Source organism: Elephantulus edwardii, unplaced genomic scaffold (assembly GCF_000299155.1).
Source record: "Elephantulus edwardii isolate Elephantulus edwardi_28Jun2011 unplaced genomic scaffold, EleEdw1.0 scaffold00063, whole genome shotgun sequence".
Lineage (NCBI taxonomy): Eukaryota > Metazoa > Chordata > Mammalia > Macroscelidea > Macroscelididae > Elephantulus > Elephantulus edwardii.
The window spans coordinates 13,090,834-13,109,134 of NW_006399813.1; the positions used below are offsets into that span (position 1 = coordinate 13,090,834).

Genomic DNA, 18,301 nt, shown 5'->3' on the forward strand with positions numbered 1-18,301 from the left:
TGCCTCAGATATCTACCCTGCTCTATTGTGACATCATTAATGTCACAAAATAAAACTCCTATTTCTAAACTGGGACATATTTACAGATATTTATATACTTACATATTGACAGTTTGCTGTTGTTATGTATCATTGAGTTGAAACTGACCCATAGCTGACCCTCTAGCAGATTTTCAGAAGCAGTTATTTGCATGAAGGAAGATTGCCTATGTTTCTTCTGCAGAGCAGGTGGTTGGTTCATTCAAACCACATGCATCAGGAAAATCTGCTGCCAGGGACCTCTCCAGAGTACTGAAAAGCAACAATGTCAGTCAAGACACTAATGAGCTCCTAATCCAAGCCATGGTCTTCGCAATTACTTGCTATGCACTAAGGATGACAGAAGAAGAATCGATGCCTTCGAATTGTGGAAGAGTCTTGAACATACCATGGACTGCCAAGAAAACAAATAGGTTTGTCTTGGAGAGGGTGAAGCCAAGTTTCTTCTTGGAGGCTAGGATTTTGAAGTGCCATCTCACATACTTTGGGCACTTGGCCAGGAGAGACCGATCCTTAGAGAAGGACATCATGCTCAGAAGGGTAGAGGGACAGTGCAGGAGAGGAAGACCTGGCATGAGGTAGATTGATAAAAGTAACTGGAGCAATGGCGGTTGATGTGTTGGAATTAGTGAGACTGGCTCAGGACAGGGCAGCCTTAAGAGCTGCTGAATATGGGGTCGCTACAGATCACAGGTAAATTGACAGCACACAACAACAACATGTTTAGGTTGCCAGTGCAACTCCTTACCAGTGGGCCACCAGAGCCCCTTATTTATAGGAAGCAATAAGGATTTCAAAACATATTTTGAGTGAGAGGATGCAATTGAATGTGGCAAGGAAAGCCCTTGCTAGTTGTTAGTACATTTTAGGCACTATGTTAAGGAGTCTGCTCACTAAGGCTGTATTCTATAGAGGAAACTAAGTGTGTGTTGTGATGAATACGGTACAATATGTACTATGATGGCAAACAAGTGGGAAGTTGTGGAAACTTCTTAAGGAAAGACCTGACCAGACTGGAACAGGTAGATTATGGTTTATGCTCCCTGAAATGCATCACCTTGTAAAGGATATGAAGTAACTCAATTGATCCTGCTGTAACATGTCCATAGTTTGATATTTTGTTTCTGTTTCTTATTCTAGAAACTCGGAACCTGAGTGTCACTGAGCCAGTGTGACCAGGAGTGATGTTACCCCGATGGGAGCTGTCTCTTTATGTGCTTACTTCCCTTGGCTTCCACTTCTATTCTTTTTACAAGGTTTACAAAGTCTCCAGAGGTAAGGCCCTAGGCTGTTCTGATTCCTGTCAGGAGAGGAAGTGGAGAGGGGGCTGCTCTGAGGTGGAAGATTCAGGAATATGGTCTGATAGACTTATGATGACTTTGGCCTGGCTTGTTTTCCCCAGGCTTGCACTAATGGACTGATTATAGTTTTCAACGGCTGTGCTCTTTTGGAAGTAGGTCTTGAGGCCTTTCTTCTAAGGTGCCTCTGGGTGGATTTGAACTGCCAGTGTTTTGGTTTTTAGTCAGTCATTTAACCATTTGTATTACTCAAGAACTTCCTTAAAACAACCATTTTACTCTCTCTCCTGGTTCTATGAGATCATGTTTGTAATAAGTGTGGATTGCTCTCACCTGGACAGGTTCTTCTGATTTATGTGTTGCCAGTGGGTGGTATAGTTAGCTGGTGGTTTGCCAGGGCTGACACACCCAAGGTGGATCACTTCTCAGGGGGCTAGCTGTTGATGCTGGCTGTCACCTTAAAAGATCAGCTGGGTACTCCTCTGGAGCACCCTGGTTCTCAATGAGGACTGTCTGCATAGGCTGATCTTCTCAGAACCTGCCAACCAGGTTCCCGGACAGAGTGCTGCAGGTGCACAAAAGCTGCAGATCTTGAATATAACTTTTGCTTGAGGCTGATTTTCCCTAGTCCTTTTAGTCAAGAAAGCCACATGGTCATCCCAGATTCAAATGAAAGAAGATACTACCTTCTTATGGTTGAAGCAGCATGGATTTTCAGGGAGAGGAGGAATTGGAGGTGTGCCATCTTTGGAGTCTCGCTGCTACAATGGACACAATTCATTTTCACCCAGATGAAGGCACTGAGGCTGGAAATGTGTGTGAGGCTGGAAATGTGGCCACACACATATATATATATATCACATAGAAATGACAAGATTATGTAAAGAAAGTTCTAAGTTAGCATGCACCTGCATATACCTCTCGTCACATATCCAGACATAAATAGTAATGATAAATAAGGATGACAAATGAATTGACACCTTTGAATTGTAGTGTTGGAAAGAGCACTTACTATTCCATGGACTGTTAAAAGAATAAAAGAACAAATAATATCTTGGAGAAAGTGCAACCAAAGTGCCCCTTAGAGGCAAGGTGGTGAAACTTCATCTCATATTCTTCAGTCATGTTGCAAGGAAGGTTTAGTCCTTTAGAAAAGACATCATGCTTGGTAAGGTGGAGGCTCATTGATAAAGAGAAAGATCCTCAATGGGATGGATTGGCACAGTGACTGTAGCAACGGGCTCCAAATACATTGGAGATGACAAGGATGGCAGATGATGGGGCAGGGTACAGATGTACTTACTGTTCACATGGTCGCCATGGATCGTGGTCAACTTGACAGCACCTAACAACGACAACAACAATGTCCTCATTCAATAGTCTAAAATACTATTCAAATATATTTGCTTAATAAAGTTATAAGCCGTAGATTCAATTTGGTGGTTGTTTTTATGTGCTGTTGAGTCACCTGTGGCTCATAGCCAACTTATGTATGATAGCTCTGAATTCTGTCCTATTCTGAGCCAGTCTCACTGTCTCTGATACACCTAACCCATTACCCCAGTTACAGTGTCAATGCATCCATCCAGGGTGTTCTTCTCCTGTGCTGTCCCTCCACCTTTCCAAGCATGATGTCCTTCTACAAGGACTGGTCCCTTCTGGCAACATTCCCAATGTATGTCAGATAGAACATCAAAATCCTTGCCTCCAAGGAGAAGCTTGGCTTTACCCTCTCTAAGACAGACCTGACATATTTCAGCTAACAGATGCTGCCCTGGACGTGCTCACCAAGTTGTGTCAAGAAATCTGGAGAACAACCACTTGGCCAACTGACTGGAAGAGATCTATATTTGTTCCCATTCCAAAGAAAGGTGACCCAACAGAGTGTGGAAACTATAGAACAATATCATTGATTTCACATACAAGCAAGAGTCTGCTGAAGATTATCCAAAAATGACTGGAACAGCACATCAGCAGAAGTCCAGGCTGAGTTTAGAAGGGGTTGCGGTACTAGGGATATTGTAGCTAATGATGGATCTTGGCTGAAAGCCGAGAGTACCGGAGAAATGTCTATCTGTGTTTCATTGATTATGCAAAGGCGTTTGACTCTGTGGATCATAATAAACTGTGGCTGACTCTGAGAAGAATGGGAATCCCAGAACACTTGATTGTGCTAATGAGAAACCTATACTTGGACCAAGAGGCAGTCTTCAGAACAGAGCAAGGAAACACTGCATGGCTCAAAATTGGGAAGGGCATACTCCAGGGATGTGTCCTGTCTCCATACCTTTTCAAACTGTATGCAGAACAGATCATCCGGGAGGCTGGGCTCTATGAGGAGAAATGTGTGTCAGGATTGGTGGAAGATCTATCAACAATCTGCATTATGCAGATGACACAACCCTGCTTGCCGAAACTGAGGAAGACCTGAAGTGCTTGCTGCAGAGGGTCAAAGACTGGGGCCTTCAATATGAATTGAGGCTCAATGTCAAGAAGACAAAGATACTCACCACTGGACCAATTGGCAGCATCAGGATGGATGGTGAAGAGATTGAGATTGTTCACAGCGTTAGTCTGCTTGGCTCCACAATCAACACTCTTGGCACCAGCAGCCAGGAAATTAAAAGACCTATTGCGATGGGAAAGTCTGCTGTTAGGGACCTCTCTAAAGTACTGAAGAGCAATGGTGTCACTCTGGAGACTAAGGTGCATCTGATATAGACCATGGTCTTTGCAATCACTTGTTATGCATCAGAGAGTTGGACAATGACTAAGGGGGATAGAAGGAGAATTGATGCCTTTGAGCTTTGGTGTTGGAGAGGGTTGAACCGGGCTGCTCCTTGGAGGCAAGGATTCTGAGGCTTCGTCTGACATACTTTGGACATGTTGTAAGGAGAGACTGGTCCTTGGAGAAGGACATCATGCTTGGGAGGGTGGATGACAGGCGCAGGAAGAGGGGAAGGCCCCCTAGGAGGTGGATTGATTCAGTGATTGGGGTAATCAGGATCGGTGTGTTGGAGACAGTGTGATTGGCACAGGACAGAGCAGAGTTCAGAGCTGTTGTACATAGGGTCACTATGAGTCGCAAGTGACTCGACGGCACGTAGCAACAACAACAAAGACAGACAGACCTGTTTGTTCTCTTGGTAGTTGATGGTATATTCAGTCCTCTGCTCTAGCACTACAACTCAAAGGCATCTATTCTTCTTCTATCATCCTTAGTCATTTGTTCAGCTTTCTGATACATAGCAAGTGATTGTGGCGATCATGGCAAGGACAAGGCACACCTTAATCTCTAGACTGGCATCATTGCTCTTCAGCACTCTAGAGAAGTTGTATGCAGGTAATAAACAAACAATTGAAACTGAGTGTTTACTTCTGTTAATTTAAGCTGATAATTTATCCTCCTACCTTTTAAACTATCAGGTCGTTGAACCTACTTAAGTATATTCATTAATTATGTGTTGTCATTTGGAAACATGAACACAGTGAAGCCCATATGAGTATAAATGATATTGAGTAACTATCAATAGGAATCTCAATTCAGTCTTCATTGACATCATAATTACAGTCATCTCCTGACTCTGGCCTTTGTCCAGAGGAGTAAAACAAAGCAAAACTGTGACACAGTGGCACTTGCCTCAGCAATTGAATGTGAAAACCTTATCCGATCATCTTAGGTGCAGCCATTAAGTTACATCAGGTCTGCTTATTTGATAGTCTAATTATTTCATATTAGTGCCATTTTCTTTGATCAATGCATTTGAGTCATCTTAGTCATATACACTGGGGCATATAAAAAGTCACTTAATTCTTACTTAGTTTACATTTGAATTTTGCAGTCTCTATCTGTTACAGTGTATATTTTTATTTCTATTTATAAATAACCTACATCTTCAATTTCTTTAGGATCATGTCAGGGATTTAATGCATTACTGACTTCAAACTAAAAGTTGTAAGGAAGAAACAAGCAACAGAGTAGCAGCAAGAGAATTCAAGTTTGGAGGGTTATCCTTTTGTGAATAGGGAAAGGAGAAAAATGAGCTCGACTAAAGGAAACTGAAAACGTACGAGATGTTGGACCAGAGTGAAGTGGCCTAAACTAGAGAGTTAAATGAAAGCGTAGAAGATTTCTTGAAGGGAACAAATCAAGCGGTCTCTACTGTCACAATTTCAATTGAAGCAAAGCTTCTGACAAAGGGGAATCTTAGACCCCAAGATTGGCTTTGCTTGGTTTTCCAAATTTGCGGAAAAGATTGGCTTTTCCTTGAGATATCTGTACGTGGGGAGCTTCTGCTTCGGGGAAAGTGGCCCCAGAAACCAGCCACAATGGGAAAGGCTGGGCTTGTGTGCCCTCAGCATAGCATTGCCAAAGGTGGTGATGCCATTAGTTCGGAGGGCAGAGAAGAGTGTCTGTAGGCAGCTCTGTGATACGTGAATGATTAGCAGGATGTTTTGAAGGATTCCTCGAGTTGGAAAATGATGATTTTGAATGATTAAACTAAAGTACTATTTTAAGATTAAGAAGTAATTTCTTCTGGTGATTCCTTTTTTTTTAAATTTTTGGTTCATTTAAAAGACATCAATTAAAAAAAAAAAGACACTGATGATAAAAATCCACTATATTTCAGCTTAACATTGATGAAAACAAGAAATGGTGTTTTCATAGATTTCAGCATCGGGATAATTTCTGCCCCTTTCCCTTCCCCCCTCCCTTTTTTCATTGAATGAGTTACAAAGGTTCATGTCTTATTTATGGATTTCTTAGCCTTTGTGGTTTCATGCTGTCTGGCTTCAGCATACTGTTCTCTTTTCATCGTGGATACTTTAGTTTGCATAAGTTGTCCTTGGTTTAGGAAAAGAATGAATTTAAATGAAGTCTTTGAGATCACTTTTATCTGGTTAACATTACATTTTTTTGAATTTAAGTAAATAAAGAAAATTGAAATGGAAGCTGTCAACATGTAAAGAAATACTGATACAACATGGTTATGAAAAGAAATTGCAGTTGGCTGTATGGTTTGCAAACTATATAGCATACATTATTTGCATAACATGGTGATAAATAATAGGGCTGAGATACAAATCCAAATATGTCCAACTCTATAGTTACAACATTTTTTTATTTTCCTGATCTTTATTTCTCATTTTACTTTCCTAAGCAATCTGGTTTAAAGAAAAAGCACTTTGGTTTAGACCATTAAATGTGAACATTTTATTCCTCTACTCATGTTGTTGTGATGTGCTGTCAAGAGCCTGTGACTCATAGTGACCCTATGTAAAACAGCTCTGAAGCCTCCTCTATCCTGAGCCAACTTTATTGTCTCTGACACCTACCCCAATTATCTCAGTCACTGAGTCAGTCCATCTCTTCAAGAGTCTTACTCTCTTGTGCTGTCCCTCCACCCTCCCAAGCATGATGTTCCTCTTTTAGAACTGGTCCTGCCTTGCAACATGCCCAAAGTATGTCAGATAGACCTTCAGAATCCTTGCCTCCAAGGAGCAACCTGGTCTCATCCTCTGTAGGACAAACGTATTTGTTCTCCTAGCAGGCCATGTTATATTCAGTACTCTTCTCCAGCACCACAGCTCAAAGGCATCAATTCTTCTATTGTCCTTAATTATCACTCAGTTTATTGATACATAGCAAGTAATTGCACAGACCATAGCCTGAATCAGGTGCACCTTTGTCTCCAAACTGACATCCCTGCTCTTCACTACTCTGGAGAGGTCCCTAACAGCGTACTTTTCCAATGCAATTCATCTTTTGATTTTCTGGCTGCTGGTACCAAGAGTGTTGATTGTGGAGCCAAGCTAACACAAGCTGTTAACAATCTCAATCTCATCATCATCTGCCATGATGCTGCCAGTCAGTCCAGTGGTGAAAATCTTTGGGTTTTTGATATTGAGTTTTAATTAATAATTAAGGTTGCAGTCCTTGACTTTCTGCAGCAAAAGCCTCAGTCCTTCTTGATGCCACATTCCTCCTCAAAGAGCCCAGCCTCCTGGATGATCTTGTTCCACATATAGATTGAAAAGGTATGGAGATAGGACACATCTCTTGAGCATACCCTTCCCAGTTTTGAACCGTGCAGTGTTTCCTTTCTCTTTTCTGATGACTGCCTCCTGGTCTAAGTTTCACATAAGCACAATCAAGTGTGCTGGGATTCCTGTTCCTCTCAGAGTCAGCCACAGTTTGTTGTGATCCACACAGTCAAATGCCTTTGCATAGTAAATGAAACACAGATAGAAATTCCTCTAGTGCTCTCTCCTTTCAGGCAGAATCCATCTAACATTACCTATAATATCCCTAGTACCACAGCCTCTTCTAAACCCAGCCTGCACTTCAGGCAGTTCTCGTTGATGGGCTGTTTAAGTTGTTTTTTGATAATTTTCAGCAGAATCTTGCTTGCATGTGATGTTGTTGTTGTTATGTGCTGTCGAGTCGCTTGTGACTCATAGTGACCCTATGTACAACAGCCCTAAACTCTGCTCTGTCCTGTGCCAATCGCACTGCCTCCGACACTCCCATCCCGATTATCCCAGTCACTGAATCAATCCACCTCATAGAGGGCCTTCCTCTCCTGCACTGTCCCTCCACCCTCCCAAGCATGATGTCCTTCTCTAAGAACCGGTCTTTCCTCACACCGTGCCCAAAGTATGTTAGATGGAGACTCAGAATCCTTGCCTCCAAGGAGCCACCCAGTTTAACCCTTTCCAGGACAAATCTGTTTGTTTTCCTAGCAGTCCATGGTATTCTCAATACTCTTCTCCAACACCACAGCACAAAGGCATCAATTCTCCTTCTATCCTCCTTGGTCATTGTCCAACTTCTGATGCATAACAAGTGATTGCGAAGACCATGGCCTGTATCAAATGCACCTTAGTCTCCAGAGAGACACCATTGCTCTTCAGTACTCTGGAAAGGTCCCTAACAGCAGACTTTCCCATGGCAATGCGCCTTTTAATTTCCTGGCTGCTGGTGCCAAGACTTTTAACTGTGGAGCCAAGCAAACTAAAGCTGTGTACAATCTCAATCTCTTCACCACTCTTGCATGTGATACTAATGATATTGTTTGGTAATTTTCACATTGTGTCAGGTCACCTTTCTTTGGAATGGGAACAAATACAGATCTCTTCCAGTCAGTTGGCCAGATGATTGCCCTCTAGATTTCTTGGCACAACTTGGTGAGCACATCCAGGGCAGCATCTGTTTGTTGAAATATGTCAAATGGTATGCCATCAACTCCTGGGGCTATGTTTTTTGCTAATTCCTTCAGAGCAGTTTGAGCTCCTTCCTTCATCACCACAGGCTCTTGTTCATACATTGTTCCATGAAATTCTTCTGTGGCAGCCATTTCCTTTTGGTACAGTGATTCTGCGTACTCTATCTTCTTTTAATACTTCTTGGGTCATTTAATAGTCTGCTGAAAGCTCTAAAATATAGCTTTTCCTTTTTACATCGTGGTAGCTGCACAATGGTATGTGTTGTGGCATCTGGCATCCCTCTGTGATAGTACAGAACTTCCCTGTTCTTCAGCTGGTCCAGAGGCCATCATGCTCTTTGTCTTATTACTAACTACTGTGCAGCCAGAAATGTCTTTTCTTTTAATTAATTTTATATTGGTTTGCATATAAAATTATTATGCATTATATTTCACACTATAATTCATTCATATTTTGTTTAATACAATCATTCCCAGTCATTATGTCTTATAAAATTAATTACTATTGAATTATGCCCACCATTACCGCATCCTTTCAGATCTCTGCTGGATCCTTTCCCATTTCCTTTACTCCCCTACCCACTAAATTTTGTGACACTGTGATTTCCCCTCACCCATTCTCACCCCTCTACTCCCACACCTCCCCCACCCCATATCCCCATATATGTTTTACTAGTTATCCTTCTGTTTTTACAATGATGGTCTTATGAGGTAGTTATCCTTGTGAGACTGAGTTCATTCAGCATGATGCTCTCTCATCTCTCCCAGGCTATGCAGTAATTTTTTAAATTGTTACTCCTCAGTGATGTGTTGCATTCCATCAAGTGAATGCACCACAATTCCTCAATCCATTCGATTGTGGTTGAACATTTAGACTGTTTCCATGGTTGGTGGTTGTGAATAATGCTGGTTTGAACATTGGTGTACCCATCTCTGTTGGTGTCTCAGTTCTAATTTCCTTGAGGTATAATCCTAGCAGTGGAATAGCTGGGTCACCAGTAGAGGATAAAATTGATGAATGGGACCTTCTAAAGATTAAATTCCTGTGTGCACAAAAACTATTTCTAATAAAGTGACAAGAAAACTTACTGACTGGGGAAAAAACATTTGGCAATACCTTCTCAGACAAAGGTCACTCTTTTTAAACAAGGTTCTCTTTTTTTATGGTTTAATCTCTCCCGTTTGTATTCTTGTTTTGCGTTCATTAAGAAATATTTCTTTCTTTTTTAAAAATTGGCGAGAAACAATTCTGACAACTAACATTAACAGTCATCTCATTCAGAGATATTGCTAGGGCCATAATACTGAAAAAGAAATTAATTTCCCCTGTGTGGAAATCATAGGAATAATGTTCAGGTTCCTGTGTAGGGCAGGCAGATAGAACCTACTGCTTCTATGCAACATGGGCACCTGCTGGAAGGCTCTGTCTTCATCACTTTCTCTGACTTTGCTTTGTCCACCTTGTCTCTCCTGGGAATCTTATGCGTGACAGAATGACAGGCTGCCAGGTTCATCCATGCTGCCAGCCTTAGGGTTGTTTTTTGTTGGACAAGGTTCTCTTAATGAAAGTTTTCGGAATATATCAGAAAGCTGGACAATGAACTAGGGATGAGAGAAAGAGAATTGATGCCTTTGAAGTTGTGGTGCTAGAGAAGAGTATTGAATATACTTTGGACTGCTAGCAGAACAAACAGGTTCATCCCAGAGAGGGTGAGACCAGGCTGCTCCTTGTAGGCAAAGATTCTGCAGCTTTGTATGACATATTTTGGATATGTTGCAAGGAGGGACCTTGGAGAGGGATGTCATGCTTGGGAGGATGGAGGGACAGCACAATGAAAGAAGATGCTTGGTGAGATGTATTGATTCAGTGACTGGGGTAATGTGGGTAGGTGTGTCAGAAACAGTGAGATGGGCACAGGATAACGCAGGGTTTAGGGCTGTTGTACATGGGGTCACTGTGAATTGAAGATGATTCAATGGCACATAACATCATCATTATCATCATCATCATCAGCAGCAGCAGCAGCAACAACAACAACAACAACAACAACACCTCCAACAACAACAACAACATCTCCACAAGAAAAAGACTAATAACCCAATTACAAAATGGCCAAAGGACTTGGAAAGACTTTTCACAGAAGATAATCAGATGGCTAATCACTGGCAATAAGAGAGATGCAAATCAAAACCACAATGAGATACCATCTCACCCCAGTAGCTATGGCAAAGTTTAACAGAACAGCAAGTAATAAATATTGGTGAGGATGTGGCAAAATAGGAACTTTCATACACCGTTGGTGAGATTGTAAAATGGTATAAACACTCTGTAAGGCAGATGGTGTTCCCTCAAAAAGCTGAACATAGAAATTCCATATGACCTAGGAATGTCTTTTATAAACTCTCCTTTTTTCATTGCCAAGGTCAAAGTGTTTCTCAGGCTACTCCCAAGGGGCATACCGTCTTCCTCCAATGCTCTAGCAAGTTCAACTAGTTGAAAGAGATCACCTTGCCTTGCCTGCATACATTTAATTGGTGTGATTTTGACTGTGCTGTAAGATCCTTCCTGGCCCTTTGTCTCACTGTTTTAGGAAAAGATTCTACTTAGTAGGATTATAGAAGGGAGTATTGGGAGGGAGTTTTTTCTGTGAAAAATGTGGACACATTTGTATTTGGAGCAAGTATGATACCTAAAACATTTTGTTGTTATTTACTGATGAGTTAATGCTGGTTCATGACAACCTTATGCAAATGGAACAAAACATTGCCTAGTCCTATACTATATTCATGATTGTTAATATGTTTGAATTTATCAAATCACGATTTATCTCAATCCACCCTTTTGAGGATTTCCCCTCATTTTTGTTAGGTAATCTTCTACTGCACCCTTGATGTCCTTTTTTAGTGAGGAATTTTGTTTTCTTTATTTTGAGGTTTAATCCATGTTGAAGGCACCTTTGAGTTTCATCAATAAATGCTTCAAATCTTATTTTTTTGTTTACAGGAAAAGTTGCATCATCTTCGTAATGCAGGTTGTTGATCAGCCGTACTTCCTGGCACCATGTTCTTCATATAGTTCTACTTCTTTTTTTTTTTTTTTCTTCATATAGTTCTACTTCTTGAATGATTTGCTCAGCATAGATTAGCTAGGTGTGGTGTAAGACTGCAGCTTTGACAGGCATCTTTCCTGATTTTAAAGCATGTTGCATTTCCTTGTGTTGTTCTAATGATTTGCTTTTTGATTCATGAGCAGGTTCTTCATGGGCATAATTGAGTGTTATGGGATTCCCATGATTCTCAGAGTGAGCCATCATTTATTATGACCCACACTGTCAAATGCCTTTGCATAGACAGTAAGACACAAGTAAACAGCTTTCTTATGCTTTTTGTTTTCAGTGAAGATCCTTTTGATATCAGTAATGATATCCTTAGTCCATGGCTTCTTTAGAATACAGCCTGAATTTCTGGTAGTTTCCCGTTGATGTACTTACTACTCTAGTTATTTTTAAATGGTTTTCAGCAATGTTTTACTTCCATGTAGTATAAGTTACACTGTTCAGTATTTTCTGTACTCTGTTGGGTTGTCTTTTTTGATAATAGGCATAAGTATGGAATTCTGCCAGCCATTTGGCCAGGTTCTCCAAATTTCTTGGTATAGACCAGTGAGCAAATCTGTTTGTTGAAAACCCTCAATTTATATTCCTTCACTTAATGAATCTTTATTTTTGCAAGTGCCTTTGGTGGAGGCTGGACCTCTTCCTTAAGTACTTTTACATGCTGCCTTCTAAAATGGTTCTTTGTCAACTGATTCTTTTTGATAGACTGTGTAGTCCTTCCAACATATCTTTACCTATCTCCATATAATTTCAATCTATATGCAGAGCAGATTCTCTGGGAGTCTGGGCTATCTGAGGAGAAGTGTGGCATCAGGATTGAAGGAAGACTCAACAACCTACGTTATCAGATGACACAACCCTGCTTGCTGAAACTGAGGAGGACCAGAAGCACTTGCTGCAGAAGGTCAAGGGCTGCAGCTTTCAGTATGGATTGAAGGTCAACATCAAGAAAATAAAGATTCTCACTACTGGGCTGATTGGCAGCATCATGATAGATGATGAAGGTATTGAGATTATTAACAACTTCAGTTTGTTTGGCTCCACAATCAACACTCTTGTTACCAGCAGCTGGGAAATGAAAAGACAAATTGCTTTGGGAAAGTCTGCTGTCTGGGAGCTCTTCAAAGTACTGAAGAATAACAATGTCAGTCTGGAGACTAAGGTGCACCTGATTAAGGCAGATTTTCCCCAATACAACTCATTTTTTGATTTCCTGACTGCTGGTGTCAAGCGTGTTTATTGTGGACCTGAGTAGGGTGAAATTATTAATAGTCTCAGTTTCCTCTCCAAATATCATGGTGCTGCCAGTTAGTTTCTGAAATGTCTATAAATAGAGATTTTGTTCATTTGAAAATTTGGCTAGGCTCTTTGGCTAGTTTGGCTGGGCTAGGAGATATTAATTGAAAAATGATCCTTAAGGGTTATTGATGTGCTTAGCATCTACTTAACTCAGTTTTAGTAATTTATATTTTTCAGCTTATTTAAAGTTGCAAAATGTATATAAAAATGTAACACACATTTTTATGTCTCTGTGTTACATGCTCACTGTTTTGAACTCCATGAGTGTTTGATTTCTCCTGTCTTGGAAGCCTTGCCATAGTTTGTCTACTTTGTAATAAGTAGACTCTGAATTACACAGGTGGAAGTTGCCAGATCTCCCACAGAGAAGCTGATTGGTTGAACTGTGTGTGTGCCTTTGGGTGGGCAGCACAATTCTCTACCTGATAGACCACCAGGGTTCCCTGCACTATTCATGTTGTTGTTACTAGGTGCTGTGAGTCAAGTATTCTTCTTTTTCAATAATCAGCCTCTTGAAGTTATTTATAAATTCTATCATATTTTCCCCATGGAAGTAACATTCTAATGAGCAGCAACTACCCTGGACCCTTTTGACTTTCTAGAACTCAGGCACACCTTCTTTCATGCCGTAAATATCCTTCTGAGTAGTATTGTATTAATAACATGTCTCTAAAAGCAATTGTACTTTCCATTGATTCGTGTTTTAATTTCACAGGTGCTTTATTTTTAATTCTTTAATATTTCATGATCAGTAGTTAATGTTTCTCTGAATAAATTCTTTGATACCAGGGAGCCTGTATATTTAAAGACTGTTTTTTATAGGGAAAAGTATTTATTTGAATTGCCATTCCCAGTTTCTTTGTTCTTATGTAGTAGGTGTTCTCACACAATTCTAATTGAGAGCATTTGCCTTATACCTTTTGTTTATGCCTTTCTACTCCTGTGGGTTTCCTCCTTCCTAATCACAGCTTGTGAGAAAAGGATAGAATGACTGACTTATAGATGAATTCTTTGTTACACATTGTTCATGAGCTATTCTAACCCCTCAATGGGGTGGGTTTTCTTCATCAAGATGTACTTTTTTCTTCTTCCCTACTTGTTTTTCTAAGTGGAGGATTTTAATTCCAACAGTTGGCAACTTTGGAGGCCCATCTCAATGTGGGGGCACAAAGACCCTGGCTTTGTCCTTGAGCAGGTGGCCTGACCTTGGACTGGGGGGTGTTGGATAGCTGTGGGTAGACCCACCCACCAGGAGCCTTTCTGTTAACACACCATCTTTTTTTTTTCTTTTTTCTTATTGTGTACCATCAAATCAGATCCAGCTGGCACAGGAGAAGATTGCTCCTCTTTCTGCAGTGGATCATCTGGTGGATTTGAACCGCGCACCTTAGGGACTGCAGTGCAGCTTCTTGCCACTAGGCCACTAGAGCACCCTTTAACACACCCTCTGAATGGACCCATATGCATAGCCCTTGCAGGAACCAGGGACTTGGCAGCCTGTCTCACTCACCAGTGTTAATAGTGGGTGTGTAACACTGTATGACTCTGTGTGTTCTGTTTGAGCTGTGCTTATCACATTTGACTCATTTCCCTTGTTACCTGTGGTGTAGGGAATAGGAAACACTCTCTGAAATCTGTGAATTGTTTGAATTGCTACCTTTCTTACCCAGGTCACCTTGTCAACCCTTCCTCTTGGATTTGTGCTGGTCTTTTCTTCCAGTTATTCACACTGTAACTCAAGGTTATAGGGAATCTACTCTCTTAATATTTTTTTGTAAATCTCTCACAATGACTTGGAACACGACTTGGGGAGCATTTGAGGGGAGCACTGCATGGTGGGTTCCAGACCCTTTTCCTCCCCTGTAACACAAGCCAGTATTGGAATCTTATCCCTCAACATATAGAACTTGCATCAAGCTTCCTCTTGGGGAGTTTCCAGCCTCACCTGGGCATTTTTCTACCTCTGACAGTTACTCTAAGGATTTCCATGCAAATTGCACTCCTTGTTGTTGTTGTTGCTATTGTTATGTGTCAAAGAGTTGGAACCTACCTGACTCTCCCGCAGGTATTCAGAGGCTGTGAATTGCACAGGTGGAGATTGCCTGTCTCCCGCAGAGCAGCTGATGGATTGAACTGTGTACCCCTGGGTTGGCTCACAGTTCTTTACTTGATAGGCCACCAGAGTTCCTGCACTGTTAGTGTTGTTGTTATTAGGTGCTGTGAGTCAAGTGTAACTCATAGCAACCCTATGAACAACAGATTTGAACCTTGCTGTAGCCTATGCCATCCTCATCAGCGCTGGTATGCTTGAGCCCACTGTTACAGTCACTGTGTCAGTCTACCTCCCTGACAGTCCTGCACTTTTGCTGCCCATCAGACTCTAAGTATGATATCTTTGTCTGAGGACTGGCCCTTCCCACACCATGCCCAAAATATATGAGATGAAGCTGAACCATTCTTGCTTCTGTGGAGCACTCTGGCTGCACTTTCTCTGAGACATACTTGTTTATTCTCTTGGTAGTTTATGGGATATTCAGTACTCTTCTCCAACACCACAACTCAGAAGCATCGGTTCTTCATTTGTCATCTTTAGTCACTGTCCAACTTTTAGATGTATACCAAGCAATTGAAAAGACCATGACTTGAATGAAATTCACCTTCATCTTTATCATCATTGCTACATAGAACTGTAGAGAGATTCTTGACAGCAGATTTTCCTAATGCAACATGTCTTCTGATCTCATGACTGTTGGTACCAACGATATTGATTGTAGCTCCAAGCAAGATGAAATAGTTAAAAACTCCAATCATTTTCCGTCTATAATGATGTTGCCAATTGGCCTAGGGGTGAAGAGTTTTGTTCTCTTGATGTTGAAATACAATCTATATCGAAGAGTGAAGTCATTGATTTTCCTACAGCATTTTAAGTCCTCTTCACTTTTAACAAGTAGGGTCCTCAACATAGTTGTTGACATGTCTTCCTCCATTCCTGATGCCCTAGTCTTCTTAGTAAAGTTCATCCTCTTGAATGATTTGCTCAGTCTACATGTTGAACGGGTAATGGAGAAAGGGTACAGCCTTGACACATATCTTTCCTGGTTTTAAATCAGGCAGTGTTCCATTGTTTGCACATCAGTTTCTTGGTCTAGGTTTCACATGAGTATAATTAAATATTCTGGGATTTCCATTCTTCTCAATGTTAGCACAATTTTGTATGACTCACGTAGGTGAATATCTTCCCATAGTCAATAAATCATGCCTAGTAGCACCTCCTCTTAATTGTTCAAAAGTTTTCAAAGGCTGGTTATTTTAGAAGTGGAGGGCCATTACTTCTTCTTAGTCTGTCTTAATCTGGAAGTTCCACTAAAACCTGTCCACCGTGGATGATCCACTGATGTTAGAATACTAATGGCACAGCTTCCAGCATCACAGAAATCAGCAGGCTTCTTGAGCACAAAAAACTGACAGACAAATATTGTACTCATAAGGGCAAAGTATGAACAAATAAGCATGTTGTTATATTCTCTTATGTTGTTTGCGCATCATAGCAATCCTATGTACAACAGCCTCAACCCTGCTCTATCTTGAGCCGACATATATGCACAAATTATAAAGTAAGAAGGACCATGCAAGTCAATAAATCTCCTAAGGCCTTTTTGGGAGATTTGGAGGCCATTTATGCAATTTATCCTTTTACCTTCCTTTTACATATTTGGTATGCTTTTGTTTGGTATATTGTGAAACTACTTTTTCATTGTTTTAGAGTAGGAATTGGAGAAAGAAAAGAAGAAGCCCCCCTATCTCAAAGTGTCATGGAATGACCAGCATTTTATCACCCCTTTGCTCTATGAATATTTTGTATGTGAGTGTTTGAGAGTTGTTGACTATTAAGTACTCTTATCCTAGTAAGTCCATCTTTTCTGTTTCCCATCTCCTGCTACACTCTGCAGTACTCACAGGCTCCCTTTGGAAAGAAATAAAGAATGTGTTGGAGCTGATTGTAGTTTTCCACATTCATAGAAACAGCACGTCTCATTATACAGTGATTGGGTGTTGCTAATCCCTGACAGTGGCCTCAGTGAGACTGAGGGGTGTGGTTTGTCCTCCGCTTCCCAGTTAATATCCTCTCATCCTCCTACTCTGTCCCAGAATTAATCTTCCATAAAGTTGATAGGGTAAAAGAAGATAGGTTAGTTAGATGTTTTAAGTACACTGTTTGTCATCACAGCTCTTTGGCAGTGATGAAATTGCAAATACTGTCACTGGGGAGGTCGAATGGGGCTATGAAGTAGCCTTTTCTTGAAGAGGGTGATGGTAATGAGAATGATGTTGAGAATGGGGTGTCAAGAGGCTGCATCAGCAGAAAAGTCTTGCTGTTTGCTCTCAGAGGCAGTTTTGTGGCAGATTTTGGGAAAGGGCGCTCGAGTGGCAAAATCCTGCTCTGCTCACCCAAAGTGGTACCTCTCTGATGGTTCAAACTCTCTAGCAGACCCATGAGAGGAACTTGAGCAGTGTCCTCCCTTTTGTGGTTTACCGTCTTCGAAGAACCAGATGGAGAGTCAGCTGTGAATTGATTTTAACTTTGGGGAATTGACTCAATAAGTTTGAGTGGCTCCTTTTTTTTTAAAGTGAGAATTTTGGGGAATGACATCTAGAAGTAAGCTGACTCTGCTTTTCCTGTTCCAGGTAGTGAGGAAGGCTCTCCAGGCACAGCCATATGGACTCAAGAAGTCAGCTTAGGATAATTTTGTAAGATTTCTCTATTACAGGAGAGAATATTATTGATCTGGAGAGCTGCTGTCCGGTACTGTGGCCATTGGCTGTATGTGGCTAAAGAGCACTTCAATTGTGACCACTCTAAATGAGAAGTATTGTCAGGACACCTTGGATAGTGTGTTTTCAAGAGCTGGTATAAAAAGTGGAGTGCAAAGTAACTGAAAATAAGTGATACTTCCTGTCCCTATACCTTTTCAGTCTGTATGCAGAACAGAGCATTTGAAAGGCTGGACATCAACAACCTGCATTATGCAACAACCTTACTTACCAAAACTGAGGAGGACCTGAAACATGTGCTGCAAAAGAAGGTCAGGGACTGCTGTCTTCAATATACATTGAAGCTCAACATCTAGAAGACACAGATTCTCACCAATTGACAGCACTGTGATAGATGGAGAAGAGATTGAGATTGTTAATAATTTCAGCTTGCTCAGCTCCACAGTCAACACCCTTGGCACCGCTGTCAGGAAATAAAAAGACAAATTGCAATGTGAAAATCTGCTGTTGGGGACTTCTCCAGAGTACTAAAGAGAAATGATATCATTCT

General features: G+C 41.0%; 1 protein-coding gene across 1 annotated transcript in view; it reads left to right on the forward strand.

The window, feature by feature from the left end:
* Positions 1–1,223: 1,223 nt before the first annotated feature.
* The window catches only part of HHAT (hedgehog acyltransferase), a 569,769-nt gene continuing 552,691 nt past the window's right edge, over positions 1,224–18,301 (forward strand). Inside the window, exon 1 of the mRNA XM_006888008.1 lies at positions 1,224–1,314. Coding sequence (XP_006888070.1) covers positions 1,224–1,314 — 91 coding nt within the window. The remainder of the gene's footprint in view (positions 1,315–18,301) is intronic.